The 17,219-nt window shown below is 55.1% G+C and overlaps 2 protein-coding genes across 2 annotated transcripts in view; one reads left to right on the top strand and one right to left on the bottom strand.

Moving 5' to 3' along the window:
- CATSPERD (cation channel sperm associated auxiliary subunit delta) overlaps positions 1-12,157 on the top strand; it is a 58,223-nt gene extending 46,066 nt beyond the window's left edge. The window contains exons 19-22 of the mRNA XM_073017065.1: positions 1,506-1,634; positions 4,908-5,085; positions 9,261-9,418; positions 11,676-12,157. Coding sequence (XP_072873166.1) covers positions 1,506-1,634; positions 4,908-5,085; positions 9,261-9,418; positions 11,676-11,955 — 745 coding nt within the window. The 3' untranslated portion in view covers positions 11,956-12,157. The remainder of the gene's footprint in view (positions 1-1,505; positions 1,635-4,907; positions 5,086-9,260; positions 9,419-11,675) is intronic.
- A 2,989-nt stretch (positions 12,158-15,146) lies between these two features.
- Positions 15,147-17,200, bottom strand: PRR22 (proline rich 22). Its single transcript, XM_007994939.3, has 3 exons — positions 16,715-17,200; positions 16,561-16,623; positions 15,147-16,240 (listed from the first exon to the last, which is right to left on the bottom strand). The coding sequence occupies exons 1-3, from the start codon at positions 17,046-17,048 to the stop codon at positions 15,165-15,167; spliced, it is 1,473 nt and encodes a 490-aa protein (XP_007993130.3). The 5' UTR covers positions 17,049-17,200; the 3' UTR covers positions 15,147-15,164.
- Positions 17,201-17,219: the final 19 nt, after the last annotated feature.

Below are 17,219 nucleotides of genomic sequence, written 5' to 3'. Positions count from 1 at the left end.
TGACTAGGCACCCCCCCAACACTGGGGATCCAGTTTGAGCAGGAGCTTTTGGAAGTGACAAGTATTCGATCATATCAAGGCCCCTCATTGCACCCAGCATGGGGGAGCTCCTTACCACGCGAGTGCACGCTTCTGTGTGATTCGTAAGACCTGACCCCTCAAATGCAAGTCAAAAGTCAGTTACCCATTTAGAGCTGAGGCCTAAACTGGTGCTTCTGGGCTGCTAAGGGGCAGTGACTTTGGAACCTGCAGAGGACACAGAGGGGAGTGTCATCTTAGTCTGTGTGGGTTGTATTGCAAAATACTTTAAACTGGGTGATTTGTTAGTTGGTGCAAAGGTAATTACAGTTTTGGCCGGGCGCAGTGGCTCATGCCTGTAATCCTAGCACTTTGGGAGGCTGAGACGGGCAGATCACTTGAGGTCAGGAGTTTGAGAGCAGTCTGGCCAACGTGGTGAAACCCCATCTCTACTAAAAATACAAAAATTAGGCAGGTATAGTGGCACATGCCTGTAGTCGCAGCTACTCGGGAGGCTGAGGTGGGAGAATTGCTTCAACCCGGTAGGCGGAGGTTTCAGTGAGCCGAGATCACGCCACTGTCCTCCAGCCTGGGCAACAGAGTGAGACTCCGTCTCACAAAAAAAAAAAAAAAAAAAAGAGTAATTACGTTTTTTGCCGTTGAAAGTAATGGCAAACACTGGCTAGGCGCAGTGGCTCACACCTGTAATCCCTGCACTTTGGGAGACTGAGGCAGGTGGATCACCTGAAGTCAGGAGTTCAAGACCAGCCTGGCCAACATGATGAAACTCCATCTCTACTAAAAATACAAAAAATTAGCCAGGCATGGTGGCAGGCACCTGTAATCCCAGCTTCTCAGGAGGCTGAGACAGGAGAATCGCTTAAACCCGGGAGGCAGAGGTTGCAGTGAGCTGAGATCACGCCACTGTGCTCCAGCCTGAGCAATAAGAATGAAACTCCATCTCAAAAAAAAAAAAGGAAAAAAGAAAAAGAAAAAACCTCGATTACTTTTGCACTGATCTAATTTAAGAAGCAGAAATTTTGCTGGGCTTGGTGGCTTACACCTGTAATCCCAGCACTTTGGGAGGCTGAGGTGAGAGAATCACTTGAGGCCAGGAGTTTGAGACCGGCCTGGGCAACACAGCAAGACCTCATCTATACAAAAATTTAAAATAGTAACCATGTGTGGTGGCGTGTGCCTGTAATCCCAGTCATTCGGGAGGCTGAGGTGGGAGGACTGCTTGGGCCCAGGAGGTGGAGGCTGCAGTGAGTCATGATTGCATTACTGTGCTCCAGCCAAAAAATTAACTAGAACGGGAAGTTTCAGCATCATCTGGTCCATGGCTCTCAATCACCCACCTCAGATGCCACCTCCAACCACTCTCATGGATGATCCCCATTTGCATAAAAGAAACTGCAGCTGTGAAGGGTTGGCAGACTGGGCAGGAACTCACAGATTCCCCATCTCTGCTTCTTGCTGTCTTGAAGGGAATTCTACGACCCCAGCTTCCAGGGGCGGCAGTCCTCCAAGGACCTGCACGTGTTTTACTCCTACCAGCAGCTGGGCTGTCCTCTCCTCGTCTACTATGATACCCCATGGAAGCCTGTGGTGGAGCTGTAAGACCCCAGGGGGGTGCTGCAGGGTGGTGGCGGTGGCAGGGCCTCATGCTCCCTGGCCCTGGGGTACCAGCCTGGCCCTCGGCTACCATCCTGGCCCTCCAGGCTCCCCTCTATCCCTCAAAATGATTGATGATGGTCACTGTTTCCCACCATTCTCCTGCCCCAACCCCACCGGCCCCCAGGGCCCTCTCCCTGGAACACCTTTTCTTTTTTTGAGACAGGGTCTTGCTCTGTTGCCTAGGCTGGAGTGCAGTGGCATGATCTCAGCTCACTGCAGCCTCTGTCCCCTGGGCTCAAGCGATCCTCCCACCTCAGCCTCCTGGGTAGCTGGGATCACAGGTGCCCACCACCACACCCAGCTAATTAGCAGAAATGGAGTTTCACTATCACCATGTTGACCAGGCTGGTCTTGAACTCCTGACCTCAGATGATCCGCCCGCCTTGGTCTCCCAAAGTGTTGGGATTACAGGTGTGAGCCACTGCGCCCGGCCGATGGTCTTTTCTTTTTTTTTTTTTTTTGAGACGGAGTCTTGCTCTGTGCCCAGGCTGGAGTGCAGTGGCCGGATCTCAGCTCACTGCAAGCTCCGCCTCCCGGGTCTACGCCATTCTCCTGCCTCAGCCTCCCGAGTAGCTGGGACTACAGGCGCCCGCCACCTCGCCCGGCTAGTTTTTTGTATTTTTAGTAGAGACAGGGTTTCACCGTGTTAGCCAGGATGGTCTCGATCTCCTGACCTCGTGATCCACCCGTCTCGGCCTCCCAAAGTGCTGGGATTACAGGCTTGAGCCACCGCGCCCGGCCCGATGGTCTTTTCTTTATGCCTATGCACTCCTACTGTCTTCCTGTTCTTTTTTTTTTTCTGCTCTGTCACCCAGGCTAGAGTGCAATGGCATGATCTCAGCTTACTGCAACCTCTGCCTCCCGGGTTCAAGTGATTCTCCTGCCTCAGCCTCCCAAGTAGCTGGGATGACAGGCGCATGCCACCACGGCTGGCTAATTTTTGTGTTTTTAGTAGAGACAGGGTTTCACCATGTTGGTCAGGCTGGTCTCGAATCCCTGACCTTATGATCCACCTGCCTTGGCTTCCCAAAGTGCTGGGATTACAGGCATGAGCCACTGCGCCCGGCCATCTTCCTGTTCTTATAAGGGCACCAGTCGTATCAGATCAGGGTCCGCCCTACACCCTATGACCTCATATAGCTTTTCTTTTTCTCCTTTTCTTTTCTTTTCTTTTCTTCCTTCCTTCCCTCTTTTCTCCCTCCCTCCCTTCCTTCCTTCCCGCTTTCCTCCCTTCTTTCCTTCCTTTTCTCTCTTTCTCCTCTCTTTCTTTCTCTCTCTCTCTCTTTCCTTTTTTCTTTTTTTTTTGTGTTGAGGTCCTGCTCTGTTGCCCAGGCTGCTGCAGCCTCAACCTCCCAGGCTCAAGCGGTCCTCCTGCCTCAGCCTCCCAAGTAGCTGGGACTGCAGGCACACACCGCCATGCCCGGTTAATTTTTTAATGTTTTGTAGAGAGGGGTGATCTCCCTGTGTTGCCCAGGCTGGTCTAAAACTCCTGGGCTCTGGAGATCCTCCTGCCTTGGCCTCCCAAAGCGCTGAGATTACAGGTAAGAGCCACCACGCCCAACCTGTTCCTCTTTTTCTAAGGACCCAGTGCTATCAGATCATCCTCTACCTTATCACCTCACATAACCTTCATTACCGTTCCAAAGGCCCCCATCTCCAAATATAATCGCATGGGTGGGGGTTGTGGCTCCCATATAGGAATTTGGGAGGAGCACAGCTCAGTCCGTAACACTCCCATTGCCCCATCCGTGGGTCCTGCTGTCTTCATCTTTTTTTTTCTTTTTTTTTTGAGATGGAGTCTCGCTCTGTGGCCCAGGCTAGAGTGCAATGGCACAATCTCGGCTCACTGCAAGCTCCGCCTCCCGGGTTCACGCCATTCTCCTGCCTCAGCCTCCTGAGTAGCTGGGACTACAGGTGCCCGACACCACGCCCAGCTAAGTTTTTGTATTTTCAGTAGAGACGGGGTTTCACCGTGTTAGCCAGGATGGTCTCAATCTCCTGACCTCGTGATCCGCCCGCCTTGGCCTCCCAAAGTGCTGGGATTACAGGTGTGAGCCACTGCGCCCGGCCTTTTTTTTTTTTTTTTTTGAGGGGGAGTCTCACTCTGTTGCCCAGGCTGTAGTGTAGTGGCGTGATTTTGACTCACTGCAGCCTCCGTCTCCCAGGTTCAACTGATTCTCATGCCTCAGCCCCTGGGTAGCTGGGATAACAGGTACCTGCCACCACACCTGGCTAATTTTTGTATTTTTGGTAGAGATGGGGTTTCACTGTGTTGGTCAGGCTGGTCTCAAACTCCTGACCTTGGGTGATCTACCCATCTTGGCCTCCCAGAGTGCTGGGATTACAGGCGTGAGCCACCACGCCCGGCCCTGTCTTCCTTCATCTTATTCTCCCTGCTCACTCCTGCTGGGTATAATGTCTGCATTTACCTGTTCATGTGGGTGGCTCTGCCCCTACCTAGGGGTGATAACTACAGCCAACTTGACGCTGCTGTAACCTCACACCAGTACTGCCCAGTAGAACATTTTGCCATGGAAATGCTCCACAATTTGTTCCTTCCAATCCGGCAGCCATGAACTATATGTGGCTACCGAGTACTCGACATGTGGTCAGCGTGCCCAAGAACTAGATTGAAGATTGTGTGTATGTATGTATTTTTTGAGACAGAGTCTTGCTCTGTCGCCCAGGCTGGAGTGCAGTGGTGCGATCTCGGATCTCGGCTCACTGCAACCTCCACCTCCTTGGCTCAAGCGATTCTCCTGCGTCAGCCTTCCGAGTATCTGGGATTACAGGCACGCACCACCGTGCCAGGCTAATTTTTGTATTTTCAGTAGAGACGGGGTTTTGCCATGTTGCCCAGGCTGGTCTTGAACTCTTGAGCTCAGGGGATCTGCCTGCCTTGGCCTCCCAAAGTGCTGGGATTACAGGCATGAACCGCCACGCCTGGCCCCCCGAGCAGACTTTTCTTTCCTCCCTGTTATCAATGCTCAGTGCTGGCTGCTACCCATCTCCGCATCCGCCCAGCTCTGTCTCCTGGCCTCCCTGCAGCCCACACACGACATCCTCACCTGGGAGTGGCAGGCATCCTTCGCTTTGCTCTCTGTCACCTCCCACCCCCCAAGCAGTTTTGGAGCCATCCAGGTGGCTGTGGCCTGGGTCTTTCTGGGTTGTCCCTGCTCCCCTCGCAGCCCTGCCCCGTGCCTGTGTCCTAGGTGGCGAAAAGACCGTTTCCAGGAGGTCGTCGATGCCGAGTATGTGTTACTGGAGGTGAACGGGCAGTTCTCATACTCCTATTCCCTGACGGCCAAGTCGGCAATGTGCACCTCCCAGCCGCAGAACTGGACCACCATGATAAAGGAATCTGGGGGGCCTTTCTTCTGGAACAGAGAGGTAACAGGACCCTAGGATTGTTTCCAGAAGAATCAGCAGCCCACCAAGGGGTGGGAGAGTGTGTGAGGACACCGTGCAGCCGTGGAACTGAGTATGGAATGAAAGACTCGGCCGGGTGTGGTGACTTACGCCTGTAGTTCCAGCACTTTGGGAGGCCGAGGCGGGCGGATCATGAGGTCAGCAGTTTGAGACCAGCCTGGCCAACATGGCCAAACCCCGTCTCTACTAAAAATGCAAAAGTCAGCTGGGCATGGTGGCGCACACCTGTACTCTCAGCTACTCAGGAGGCTGAGGCAGGAGAATCGCTTAAGCCCAGGAGGCAGAGATTGCAGTGAGCAGAGATCATGACTGCAAAAGACTCGAAGGTCCTTTAGGGGATCTAGTGGGAACTCCAGTTCCTTTTAGGGGTGTACAAGGCCTTTGAGGATTTAAGGAACTGCCCAAAGGACGGGAAATGCAGGCACCAAGGTGTTCGGGGACTTTGCTGATGATGAGAAATGCCTGGGACCATCCCAATGGTTGCTACTGCGGGATGGATGGAATTCCCAGGCTGGCCCACTCAGCGTACATCTGTTTTATTTTTCTTTCTTTTTTTTTTTTTTTTTTTTTGAGACGGAGTCTCGCTCTGTCACCCAGGCTGGAGTGCAGTGGCCGGATCTCAGCTCACTGCAAGCTCTGCCTCCTGGGTTTACGCCATTCTCCTGCCTCAGCCTCCCGAGTAGCTGGGACTACAGGCGCCCGCCACCTCGCCCGGCTAGTTTTTTGTATTTTTTAGTAGAGACGGGGTTTCACCGTGTTAGCCAGGATGGTCTTGATCTCCTGACCTCGTGATCCGCCTGCCTCGGCCTCCCAAAGTGCTGGGATTACAAGCTTGAGCCACCGCGCCCAGCCTTATTTTTATTTCTTTTAGGCAGGGTCTCGCTCTGTCACCCAGGCTGGAGTGCAGTGGCACAATCTCAGCTCACTGAACACTCAAGCCTCAAGTGATCCTCCCACCTCAGTCTCCCAATTACCTGGGACTACAGGTGTGCACCACCATGCGCGGCTAATTTTTGTATCTTTTTTTTTTGTAGAGACAGGGTTTCAGTATGTTACACAGGCTGGCTTTGAACTCCTGGGCTCAAGCGATCCTCCCACCTCGGCTCCCCAGTGCGCTGGATTATAGGCCTGAGCCACCACACTCGGCCTCAGTGTGTCTTTTTTTTTTTTTTTGAGACGGAGTCTCGCGCTGTTGTCCAGGCTGGAGTGCAGTGGCGCAATCTTGGCTCACTGCAAGCTCCGCCTCCCGGGTTCATGCTATTCTCCTGCCTCAGACTCCTGAGTAGCTGGGACTACAGGCGCCTGCCACCACGCTTGCCTAATTTTTTTGTATTTTCGGTAGAGACGGGGTTTCACCGTGTTAGCCAGGATGGCCTCAATCTCCTGACCTCGTGATCTGCCCACCTCGGCCTCCGAAAGTGCTGGGATCACAGGTGTGAGCCACCGCGCCCGGCCCCTCTCAGCGTGTATTTCTATAATGCGAGTTGGTTCATGCATGACTGACAAACGAGAGCGTGATGTCCTGTCCCTACAAGGAAGAGACTGCATCAGTCCACCTGTGTCTTTCTGGGACACGTGTTTTGTATCAGGAATGCAGCATATGCAGCAAAGCCACCAGCAGATGGTGTCATAGCTCTTTTTTTGCATTTGCCTTTTTTTTTTTTTTTTATTTTTTTTTGCGAAGGAGCCTCCCTGTGTCCCCCAGACTGTAGTGCAGCGGTACAATCTCAGCTCACTGCAACCTCCACCTCCTGGGTCCAAGCAATTCTCCTGCCTCAGCCACCTGAGTAGCTGGACTTGCAAGCACCTGCCACCACGCCTGGCTAGTTTTTGTATTTTTAGTAGAGATGGGGTTTTGCCACGCTGGCCAGGCAGGTCTCGAACTCCTGACCTCGTGATCTGCCCTCCTCGGACTCCCAAAGTGCTGGGATTATAGGCATGAGCCACCGCACCCGGCTGGCTCTGTTGGTATTTCTATATGCATTCTTCGTATGGGCTGTCTCATTGCAAATTGCATGAGTGCATTTAAGAGATGGCCCCATCACTATTTTTTTTTTTTTCCATCAGCTGTGGTGAGTGGGTGCTTTTGTAGAACATGAAGTTTTTCTGGCCAGGCGCAGTAGCTGACGCCTATAATCCCAGCACTTTGGGAGGCCAAGGTGGGCAGATCACTTGAGGACAGGAGTTCAAGACCAGCTTAACATGGCAAAACCCTGTCTCTACTAAAAATACAAAAATTACCTGGGCATAGTGGTGCACACCTGTAATCCCAGCTACTGTGGAGCTTGAGGCGGGAGAATTGCTTGAACCTGGGAGGTGAAGGTTGCAGTGAGCCGAAACTGCACCATTGCACTCCAGCCTGGGTAACAGAGCGAGGCTGTTTCTCAAAAAATAAGTAAATACATAAACAAACAAACAAATAAAGAGTGGCCAGGCACTGTGGCTCACGCCCGTAATCCCAGCATTTTGGAAGGCTGAGGCGGGTGGATCACTTGAGGTCAGGAGTTAGAGCTCAGCCTGGCCAACATGGTGAAAACCCGTCTCTATTAAAAATATAAAAATTAGCTGGGTGCGGTGGCTCACGCCTGTAATCCCAGCACTTTGGGCGGATCACGAGGTCAGGAGATCGAGACCATCCTGGCTAACACAGTGAAATCCCTACTAAAAATACAAAAAAATTAGCCAGGCGTGGTGGTGGGCACCTGTAGTCCCAGCTACTTGGGAGGCTGAGGCAGGAGAATGGTGTGAACCCGAGAGGTGGAGCTTGCAGTGAGCCAAGATCACACCACTGCACTCCAGCCTGGGCAACAGAAGGAGACTCTGTCTCAAAAAAAAAAAAAAATTAGCAGGCCATGGTGCCACCCGCCTGTAGTCCCAGCTACTTGGAAGGCTGAGGCAGGAGAATTGCTTGAACCTGGGAGGTAGAGGTTGCAGTGAGCCCAGATCATGCCACTGCACTCCGCTGTCTGGGGGACAGCGGAAGACAATGTCCCAAAATAAAAAAGTCATTGGCAGCACCTGACTCTCACCCAGGCTGAGTTATTAAGCCTGCAGCCTCCACAGCCCAGGACGGCCCGAAAGGAGGCATGGGGCAGACTGCCACGGTTACTACTTGACATGCTCACTACAAAAGTTACTACTGTTACTACTTGAGACCGTCATTACAAGACTGAATGAAGGGGGAATGAATAAGGGAGAACGAACGTAGAAATGAAAACTTAAGACAAAAGAAACTGTTCTAAGGAAGAGGCATGGGGAAGAAGAGAGCTCCCTACTTCAAGTGAGCAAAGGCAGCCCCCCAAGCTTCCATAGCCCTTCCTATTTATTGGGTAGAAAGAGCAAAGAGGAGCCGGGTGCAGTGGCTCACACCTGTAATCCCAGCACTTTGGGAAGCCGAGGCGGGCGGATCACAAGGTCAGGAGATCGAGATCATCCTGGCTAACACGGTGAAACCCCGTCTCCACTAAAAATACAAAAAAAAACTAGCCGGGCGAGGTGGCGGGTGCCTGTAGTCCCAGCTACTCGGGAGGCTGAGGCAGGAGAATGGCGTGAACCCGGGAGGGGGAGCTTGCAGTGAGCCGAGATCGCGCCACTGCACTCCAGCCTAGGCGACAGAGTGAGAGTCCATCTCAAAACAAAACAAAACAAACCAAACAAACAAAAGAGCAGGGAGGAGGAGGTAATGACTGGTCAGCTGCTTAGCTGATCACAGGTTCATATTATTACTAACAGGCTTCAGATGTACCTAATCACAAGAAACACTTGTGCCTGGGTCGTGGCTGCCCTCAGCATTTCTTCCAGGCGGCAGACGCACTTTGTCAGTTTGCCAACATTCTGCTTTTAGGAGGACAGGGTGCTGTTTACTCATATAGCCTCCAGTGGTATACTGAAATGATCATGACCCTCAATTTTTGGCCTCCAACAGAGGCAGGTGAGATGGAGGCTGAGCAGCCTCCGTCCAGTCTCCGCTGCAGGGAGCATGAACCTGCCCCCACCACAGGCACTTGGCCCCAGAGTCCCACCCATGCTTGCCTAATGACGACTGGGCTGGGCGCAGGGCCTCAGCGGGGAGGAGGGAGGCTCAGGGCCCCCTCTCCAGCCCCCAGGGCCATTGGGCACGCCTCTGTCCCCCACAGAACTACGTGAGCTGCCACGACCCCAACAACGATGCCCCTTTGAGATGGCCAGATGTCCAGTATCAGATCTTGGGCGGCCGGACAGCAAACCAGATCATTTTCAGCCACAAAAATGGCTTCTATGTCTTCTACATTTCCATTGTGGATCCGTACTACAGGTGAGCGGGCCCATCTACCCCGACAACGGGGGACGCCTGATGCCCCTGGGGGCAGGTCACCCATGTTTCGGGGGACAAACCTGAATTCCCCCAACGGCCCAGGCCGTCCCCAGCACAAGTGATATTTTAAGTTCTGGGTGACATTTGTTCCTGTGTGAAATAAATACTCATTTCAGAGTCCTGCACTGGGTGCTGGGGGAACAGCAGTGACCAGAGGCCGCACCGCTGCCCTGGCACACCCGAGTCACCCTCTCCTACTCCCCGTGGCTAGGGTGTGCTGATGGCTGCGGGTCAGAGTTGGCTCAGACTGGCTCGCCAGGAGTAGACTCTCAAGTATTCAGGAATCTCCAGCCTGACCAACATGGTGAAACCCTGTCTCTACTAAAAATACAAAAATTAGCCAGGCGTGGTGGCAGGTGCCTTTAATCTCAGCTACTCAGGAGGCTGAGGCAGGAGAATCGTTTGAACCTGGGAGGCAGAGGTTGCAGTGAGCCGAGATTGCGCCACTCACTGCCCTCCAGCCTGGGTAACAGAGCGAGACTCCATCTCAAAAAAAAAAAAAAAAAAAATTTCAGGAATCTTACACGGGTCAATTTCATGTCGGTGGCTTCGAATCAGCCACAGTGGAAATATTTACACCTCAGGAACTGGCAGACACTACCCAGGAGTGCTTTCCCCTCTGAGAGCCAGCTGTTAAATATTTAGCACTGACAGGTGCTGAGGAGATTATAAAGCCACATCTAAGCCATGCCATGTGGATCAGCGTGTCCCTTTGGGAGGGGGACACCAAGTGGCATCTTCCTCATATCTTCACCCCTGCTAGAAGTCATTGTCACCCATCACCTGCCTAATGAGGACTGGGCTGGGCGCAGGGCCCTCCCTGAGGATGAAAAAGATGCCTTCCAGGCGTCTGCCGCCTGGAAGAAATGCTGAGGGCAGCCACAACCCAGGCACAAGTGTTTCTTGTGATTACGTACATCTGAAGCCTGTTAGTAATAATATGAACCTGTGATCAGCTAAGCAGCTGACCAATCATTAGAAGGATGAAAGTTCACCCCCTGAAAAAAAAACACGTGGAGGTCCTGCCTTCCCTAGAGGCCCCAGCCTAGGAGGATCAGCTCTGGGGTGGCAGCAGGTGGAAGGCACTGGGTAGGGTGAGGATGTCCAGAGGAAAGAGGAGAGAGGTGTGGGACTCTCCCCTGCCACACCTGCTCCCTGCACCACGTGGCCTGCACTGTCCCCCTCCCCGTTGTGGGTTCTATGATACCCCTGAACCTTTCCTGCCCTGACCTAGCCTCCACTGTTATCCACCACTTCCCCGCTGTTGATGGACCATTTAGTTTGCCCCTTCCACCCTCTCTAGCCAGAGTCTGGGCTTTTGGGGAGAATGGGGACCCTGGTGACAGCTGCCAGAGGGCACAGAGAGGATGGCAGACTCAGAACCCATAAAAGTTAGCCGGGCACAATGGCTCATGCCAGTAATCCCAGCACTTTGGGAGGCCAGGACAGGTGGATCACTTGAAGTCAGGAGCTCGAGCAAGCCTGGCCAACATGGAGAAACTCCGTCTCTACTAAAAATTAGCCAGGTGTGATTGTGGGCTCCCGTAATCCCAGCTACTCGGGAGGCTGAGGCAGGAGAATCGCTTGAACCCGGGAGGCAGAGGCTGAGATTGCACCACTGCCCTCCAGCCTGGGTAATAGAGCCAGACTCTGCCGTCTCAAAACACAAAACAAAACAAAACAAAACCCCATAAAAGTCAAAGTGGGCCAAGTGCAGTGGCTCATACCTGTAATCCCAGCATTTTGGGAGGCAGAGGCGGGCGGATCACTAGAGGTCAGGAGTTTGAGACCAGCCTGGCCAATAGGAGGCTGAGACCAGCCAACAACATGGTGAAACCCCATCTCTACTAAAAACACAAAAATTAGCCAAGCATGGTGGCAGGTGCCTGCAATTCCAGCTACTTGGGAGGCTAAGGCAGGAAAATTGCTTGAATTCAGGAGGCGGAGGTTGCAGTGAGCCAAGATCGTGCCACTGCACTCCAGCCTGGGTGACAGAGAGACTCAGACTCAAAAAAAAAAAAAAAAAAAAAAAAAAAAGGCATAGTGGATGGAAACAGATGTGGGTATATACCCGGTCACTGCTGTGGGCCTGGCTTTCCCTCCTGTGGCTCTGAACACCTTTGCCAGAGACAAGGCAAAGTCCCCCAAAGGCAATGCCCAATGGCCTCTCCCTGTATCCCCCACCCCACCCCCGCAGCTACTGTCAACTGGAGACCGTCTTTAGCATCTACGTGTATGGAGCGTTCCCCGTGCAGCTGGTCTCTGCCGGGGTCGTCATGGTACTGCTCATCTCCAGCATCCTGGGGTCCGTGTGGCTGGCCTACATGATTCCCAGGCTGCTACGCACAGCACGTGGCCGCAGGATGACGAGCTTTGTGGCACAGCTGTATGGGAGATGCAAGACGATCTGCCAGTTCAGGGCCTCGGCCACAGCCAGGACAGGCTCAGAGCCCCTGGGACGCCACCGCAGTTCTTAACGGAGGCAGGTCTGACCACTGAGGCCGGTCCACAGGGTCCCGATCCCTTGTCTTCAAATAAAGTATAGTGTAACATAGCAGGAAGTGGTATGTATTCATTTTTTCGTTTTTTGTTCTTTGTTTTTGAAAGGGAGTCTTGCTCTGTCACCCAGGCTGGAGTGCAGTGACACAATCTTGGCTCACTGCAACCTCCGCCTCCTGAGTTCACGCCATTCTCCTGCCTCAGCCTCCCAAGTAGCTGGGACTACAAGTCCACGCCAGCACGCCTGGGTAATTTTTTTTTTTTTTTACTATTTTTTTTTTTGTAGAGATGGGGTTTTGACATATTTCCCAGGCTGGTCTCGAACTCCTGGGCTCAAGCGATCCTCCTGTCTCAGCCTTCCAAAGTGCTGGGATTCTCGGTGAGCCACTGCACTAGGGTCAGCCATCTCATTGTAAGGGGAAATTTGGTCAGTCTCATGACTTCTGATTACTCTTTTATATATATTCATTCTGTGATCATTTTAAATTGCCCAACATAGCTACAAGAGGCTGGGGCAGGGGGATCACTTGAGGCCAGGAGTTCAAGATCAGCCTGGACACCATAACAAGACCCCCATCTCTACAAAAAAAATTTTTGAAGACATTAGCTGAGTGTAGTGGTGCACTCCTGTAGTCCCAGCTACTCAGGAGGCTGAGGTGGGAGGATCGATTGAGCCCAGGAGGTCGAGGCTGCAGTAAGCCATGATCACAGCACTATACTCCAGCCTGGGCAATGGAGCGAGACCCTGTCTCAGACCAAAAAAAAAAAAAAAAAAAAAAAGGCTGCTACTTGGGTCCTTGCAGACATCCACTGTGTGACTCTCACTCCACATTAATCTTCGAGAAAAGTGATTCCCAGGTCCTTGCCCCACTTCCTCATCAGCCAAGACCTCCCCTACGCTTGGGACACCTGGTTTTAGTTTCAGAGATACCCCAGTGAGGCTTCAGGGAGAAGGAGCTGGAAGGCAGCTGAGAAAAGTGGGCTTGGGGCCAGGTGCAGTGGTTCACGCCTGTCATCCCAGCACTTTCGGAGGCTGAGGCAGGCAGATCCCCTGAGGTTAGAAGATCGAGACCAGCCTGACTAACATGGTGAAATCTCATCTCTACTAAAAATACAGCTAAAAACAGCTACTCGGGAGGCTGAGGCAGGAGTCACTTGAACTCGGGAGGCGGAGGTTACAGTGAGCCAAGATCGTGCCATTGCACTCCAGAGTGGACAACAAGAGTGAAACTCTGTCTCAAAAAAACAAAGTGGGTTTGGAGTCTCTCCCAGCCTGTGTTCCAAGAGGGAAACAGGGATGAATGGGGATCACTGCAGATGCTAGGAGGGCACATGGCACAGTCCCTGGGACAGTGAGACCCTGCCTTGACGGCCGCAGCTGCACAGCCCCAAGACACTATCCTGAGTTGTTTTTGTTTTTTGAGATGGAGACTTGCTCTGTCACCCAGGGTGGAGCAGTGGTACCATCTCGGCTCACTGCAACCTCTGCCTCCCCGGCTCAAGCAATTCTCGTGCCACAGTCTCCTGAGTAGCTGGGATTACAGGTGCCCGCCACCATACCCAGGTAATTTTTGTATTTTCTTTTCTTTTCTTTTTTTTTTTTTTTTTTGAGACGGAATCTCACTCTGTCACCCAGGCTGGAGTGCAGTGGTATGATCTCGGCTCACTGCAACCTCCGCCTCCCAGGTTCATGCTGTTCTCCTGCCTCAGCCTCCCGAATAGCTGGGACTACAGGCACCCGCCACCACGCCCGGCTAATTTTTTTGTATTTTTAGTAGAGATGGGGTTTCACCGTGTTCACCAGGATGGTCTCGATCTCCCGACCTTGTGATCCTCCTGCCTCGGCCTCCCAAAGTACTGGGATTACAGATGTGAACCACCGCGCGCGGCCAATTTTTGTATTTTCAGTAGAGACGGGGTTTCATCATTTTGGCCAAGCTGGTCTCGAACTCCTGAACTCAAGTGATCTGCCCACCTCGGCTTCCCAAAGTGCTGAGATGACAGGCGTTTGCCACTGCACCTGGCCTCCTCCTGAGTTTTTGGAATAAGGGTTTCTGGGAGAGTAGCTCCAGAGAGCAGGAGGCCCAGTGCCCTGCACAGAGCGGGGACCACGGTCTCTGCTCTGCCTCCAAACACCCACCAGCCTCCTGGACTCTAGGTGAGCCTCCCAGGGGCTCCCCCAGCAGACTCCGGAGGCCCAGGAGATCCAGCCCGTAGCCTGGGGAAGGGGTAGGCTGAAGGTTCCCATCCCAGAGGGGTGTCCTCATCCCAGGAGGTGCTGGACGGCACTCGGCCTCCTGTTTCCTTACGTGTCCCTAGGGTAATGGGGTCAGCCTCTCCCAGGACCACCACGAACGTTTCAGGCGAGGAGGGTACAGGTGGCCACTGCCTGGACCTGCAAGAGGGCTCTCGAGACCCTGATGTGGGTGAGCGGTGACAGGAACCAGCTCCCAGAGGTTGTTCTTCCGAGGCTAGGCCCATCCCATTTTGTAACCAGTAGCGGGGCTGTCCCTGCCACCCTGGACCCAAAAGTGTGGCCCGCTGGGGCCCCTGACCCTCTCCTGGACTCCAGGTGCTGTCTCCTGTCTCCATCTCGGGTGCACATGCCAGGTCCCCTGGGTGCTGTGTGCTCCCCACTCCTTCACGCGTGGGCAGTCTCCCCATCCCTGCCCCAGCCCCCACCCTCACACCATCAGGTCAAGCCCCTGCACCCACCTGTCTGTCTGAACAAGAGCGTGGCCCTTTCCCCCCTCCCTGCAGTGACTGTGGCTTCCTGGGGACAGGAGGCGGCTGGGTGGAGATCTGGAGGCTGCTCCTCAAGCCCTGCCCTGATAGCTGTGTGTCTCCAGGGAAGTTCCTGCCCCTCTCTGGGCAGCCTTGCTTTTCCCCACCAAAGGGGTGAAAATCCTTAGAACGCGTCGAGTCTGGAGGTCAGCTACCCCGTGCCCCAGGAGGCCCCTGCCTCTGCCAGTGGATTCTGATCTTCCAGGGCTGAGACTCAAGGGGTTTAGGGTGTCCTGTCATTCCGGGGTTCCCCTGCTAGGCTCTGGAGGCCTCACTGTGAGGCCAGAGGCACTGCCTTGCCAGTCCGCGGGATGACAGGGTGAGGGGCCAGGTGTGCACCTCCAGCCCCCTCCCCATCCCCAAGGCCACCACGTGGACATGGAGCTGAAAGGTCAAATGTGCTTTAATGGGGGGTGGCTCCCAGGTCCTGCCTGGGCCCCGGGGAAGTGGCGCTGGCTGGGCCTGCCGGCTGCTTGGCCTTCCCTCCCGGCTTTCCCTTCTTGGCCGTCGAGGCCTTTCTCTTGCCGGGCAGACTCGGGGCTGGGGTGTTGGCGGCAGGGGGCCCTGGGTGGGGCGGCTGCTCCTCATCGAGCGCCTTGAAGTTGAAGAAGTAGTCGACGTTGGACACGGTGTCCAGGATCTCAGCCACGCTGTAGTCGAAGGACAGCAGCTCCTCGGGCAGGCGCAGCGAGCGGATGTCATCGGCTGGGTTCCCACCACTACTGTCAGGCAAGGCCAGCCCGGGGACCTCGCACAGGGTACCCTCGGGCTCAGTGGCACCTGGCAGGCAGTCGAAGAGCTTCATGGCGTCCTCCAGCAGAACCTTGTCAGGCAGTGCCAAAGCTCTGGCCGTCTCGGGGGCCTTGGCCTCGCCTGCCCCCAGCAGGGCCCCCTCCTTGGCCTCAGCCACCTTGAGCTCGCTGAGGCCTGGTGGGTACAGGGGCACCCCAGGTCGGGCCCCGCCGCCCTGTAGCTCCTTGGCGGGGAAGGCCAGGGGTTCGGGCCCAGGGAAGTGGCCGAGGTGGCCCTGGAGGTGGCTGTAGGTGTCCGGGGGCAGTGTGGGCTCTGCAGGCAGCGTGATGAGTACAGGGGGTGGCTTGTTCTCTTTAGGAGGTGGAGGGGGTGGTGGGGCCGGGCCTTCCTCGAGTGGCGGTAGGGGCAGCTCCATGAAGGCGGTGGGTCCCGCGTCCCCCACAAAGCCCAGAGCCTCTGGCCCGGGGCCCTCAGGCGGGAAGTAGGGCAAGAGGAACTGGGGGCCCCCCGGTGCCGGTTGGTAATGGGGGTATGGGGGCAGCCCCGGGGCCTTGAGGTAGGGCTGCGGCTCCAGGAGGTAGCTGCCTGGGGCAGAGGGGCCCCCCATTGGCCCCCCGCTGCTTGCCGCCAGCTTGTACAGGGCCGACTGGCCCAGGTCAGGGGTGGTCCACTCAATCCGATAGATGCGGGGGTCGAAGAAGCACCCGCATGGGGCCATCTGGAAACCTGTGGGCGGCAGGCAGGTGGCCTGAGAGCAGCCGCTGCCTGATGGGCCCAGCTCAAGCCTGGGGGCCTGTCTGGGGGATGCCACGAGAACCTTGCCATTGGGGGGCCCCTTTGGGGGACGACATAGATATTGCTTTGGGGCCCTGGCTAGGTGATGGATAACACAGAGCTCGTCTTTGGGGCTCATCTGGGGGACCTGTGTGAAGCACGGGAGCAGAGGCCATGCCTTCAGGCCCCCACCTAGGGACAGGGCAGGGGCAAGATGGGCCTGCACTCAAACCCACTCCCAGCCTCATCAAGGGTTCAGGGGAGGCCGGTACCTGCTGGAGGGGCCGGAAACACCTCTTTCTCTGGGTCTGGGGGATGGTAGAGGTTCAAGGAGCCTGTGGACAAAGGTGCCCGGGTGGGTGGGGCCCTTAGGCGGGTGGGCCCCTGAGCCCTCCCTAACAGGTGCCCCTGCCCACCCGATCGTACCCACGGCGGGAGGCGGCTCGGTGCAGGTGGGAGTGGGCTGGCTGCCCAGTGCCTCGGCCCCCTCCAGACTCTGGGGGCTGAAACCTTCCTGGGGAGCTGCAGGGGCATAGAAGGGTTTGGGGTGCTGCATGGGGCAATGGGGGGCCCAGCCCAGACAGGCCAGGAGGGTGGCAGTAGGAGCACAGGTGGCCCAACCAGAGAAGGGGCTGAGAACCCGGCGGGGTTCTGTTTGCCTGGTTACTCGGGGCAGCGGGTTCCAGCCTGCAGCCCGCCCACTGGTTGGGGTTCTGGGTGTCAGGGCCGGGCAGGGGCAGACGGCAGCAGAGACGGTCATCACCAGGGGAGGGAGGACTCTGGGCCAGGCCTTTGCCTCTTCCAGCAACACCCCCTAACAGCTTCAAGGCTGCCTCCTCCAGACAGGCTGCCCTGATCTCCACGGGCATGCAGGCTGAGGCTCCCCGGGTCCTGCACCAACTACCTTCTTGGGAGTCAAGGCCTCTCTGGG

Source organism: Chlorocebus sabaeus, chromosome 6 (assembly GCF_047675955.1).
Source record: "Chlorocebus sabaeus isolate Y175 chromosome 6, mChlSab1.0.hap1, whole genome shotgun sequence".
NCBI lineage: Eukaryota > Metazoa > Chordata > Mammalia > Primates > Cercopithecidae > Chlorocebus > Chlorocebus sabaeus.
This window is presented reverse-complemented; position numbering and strand designations above follow the sequence as displayed.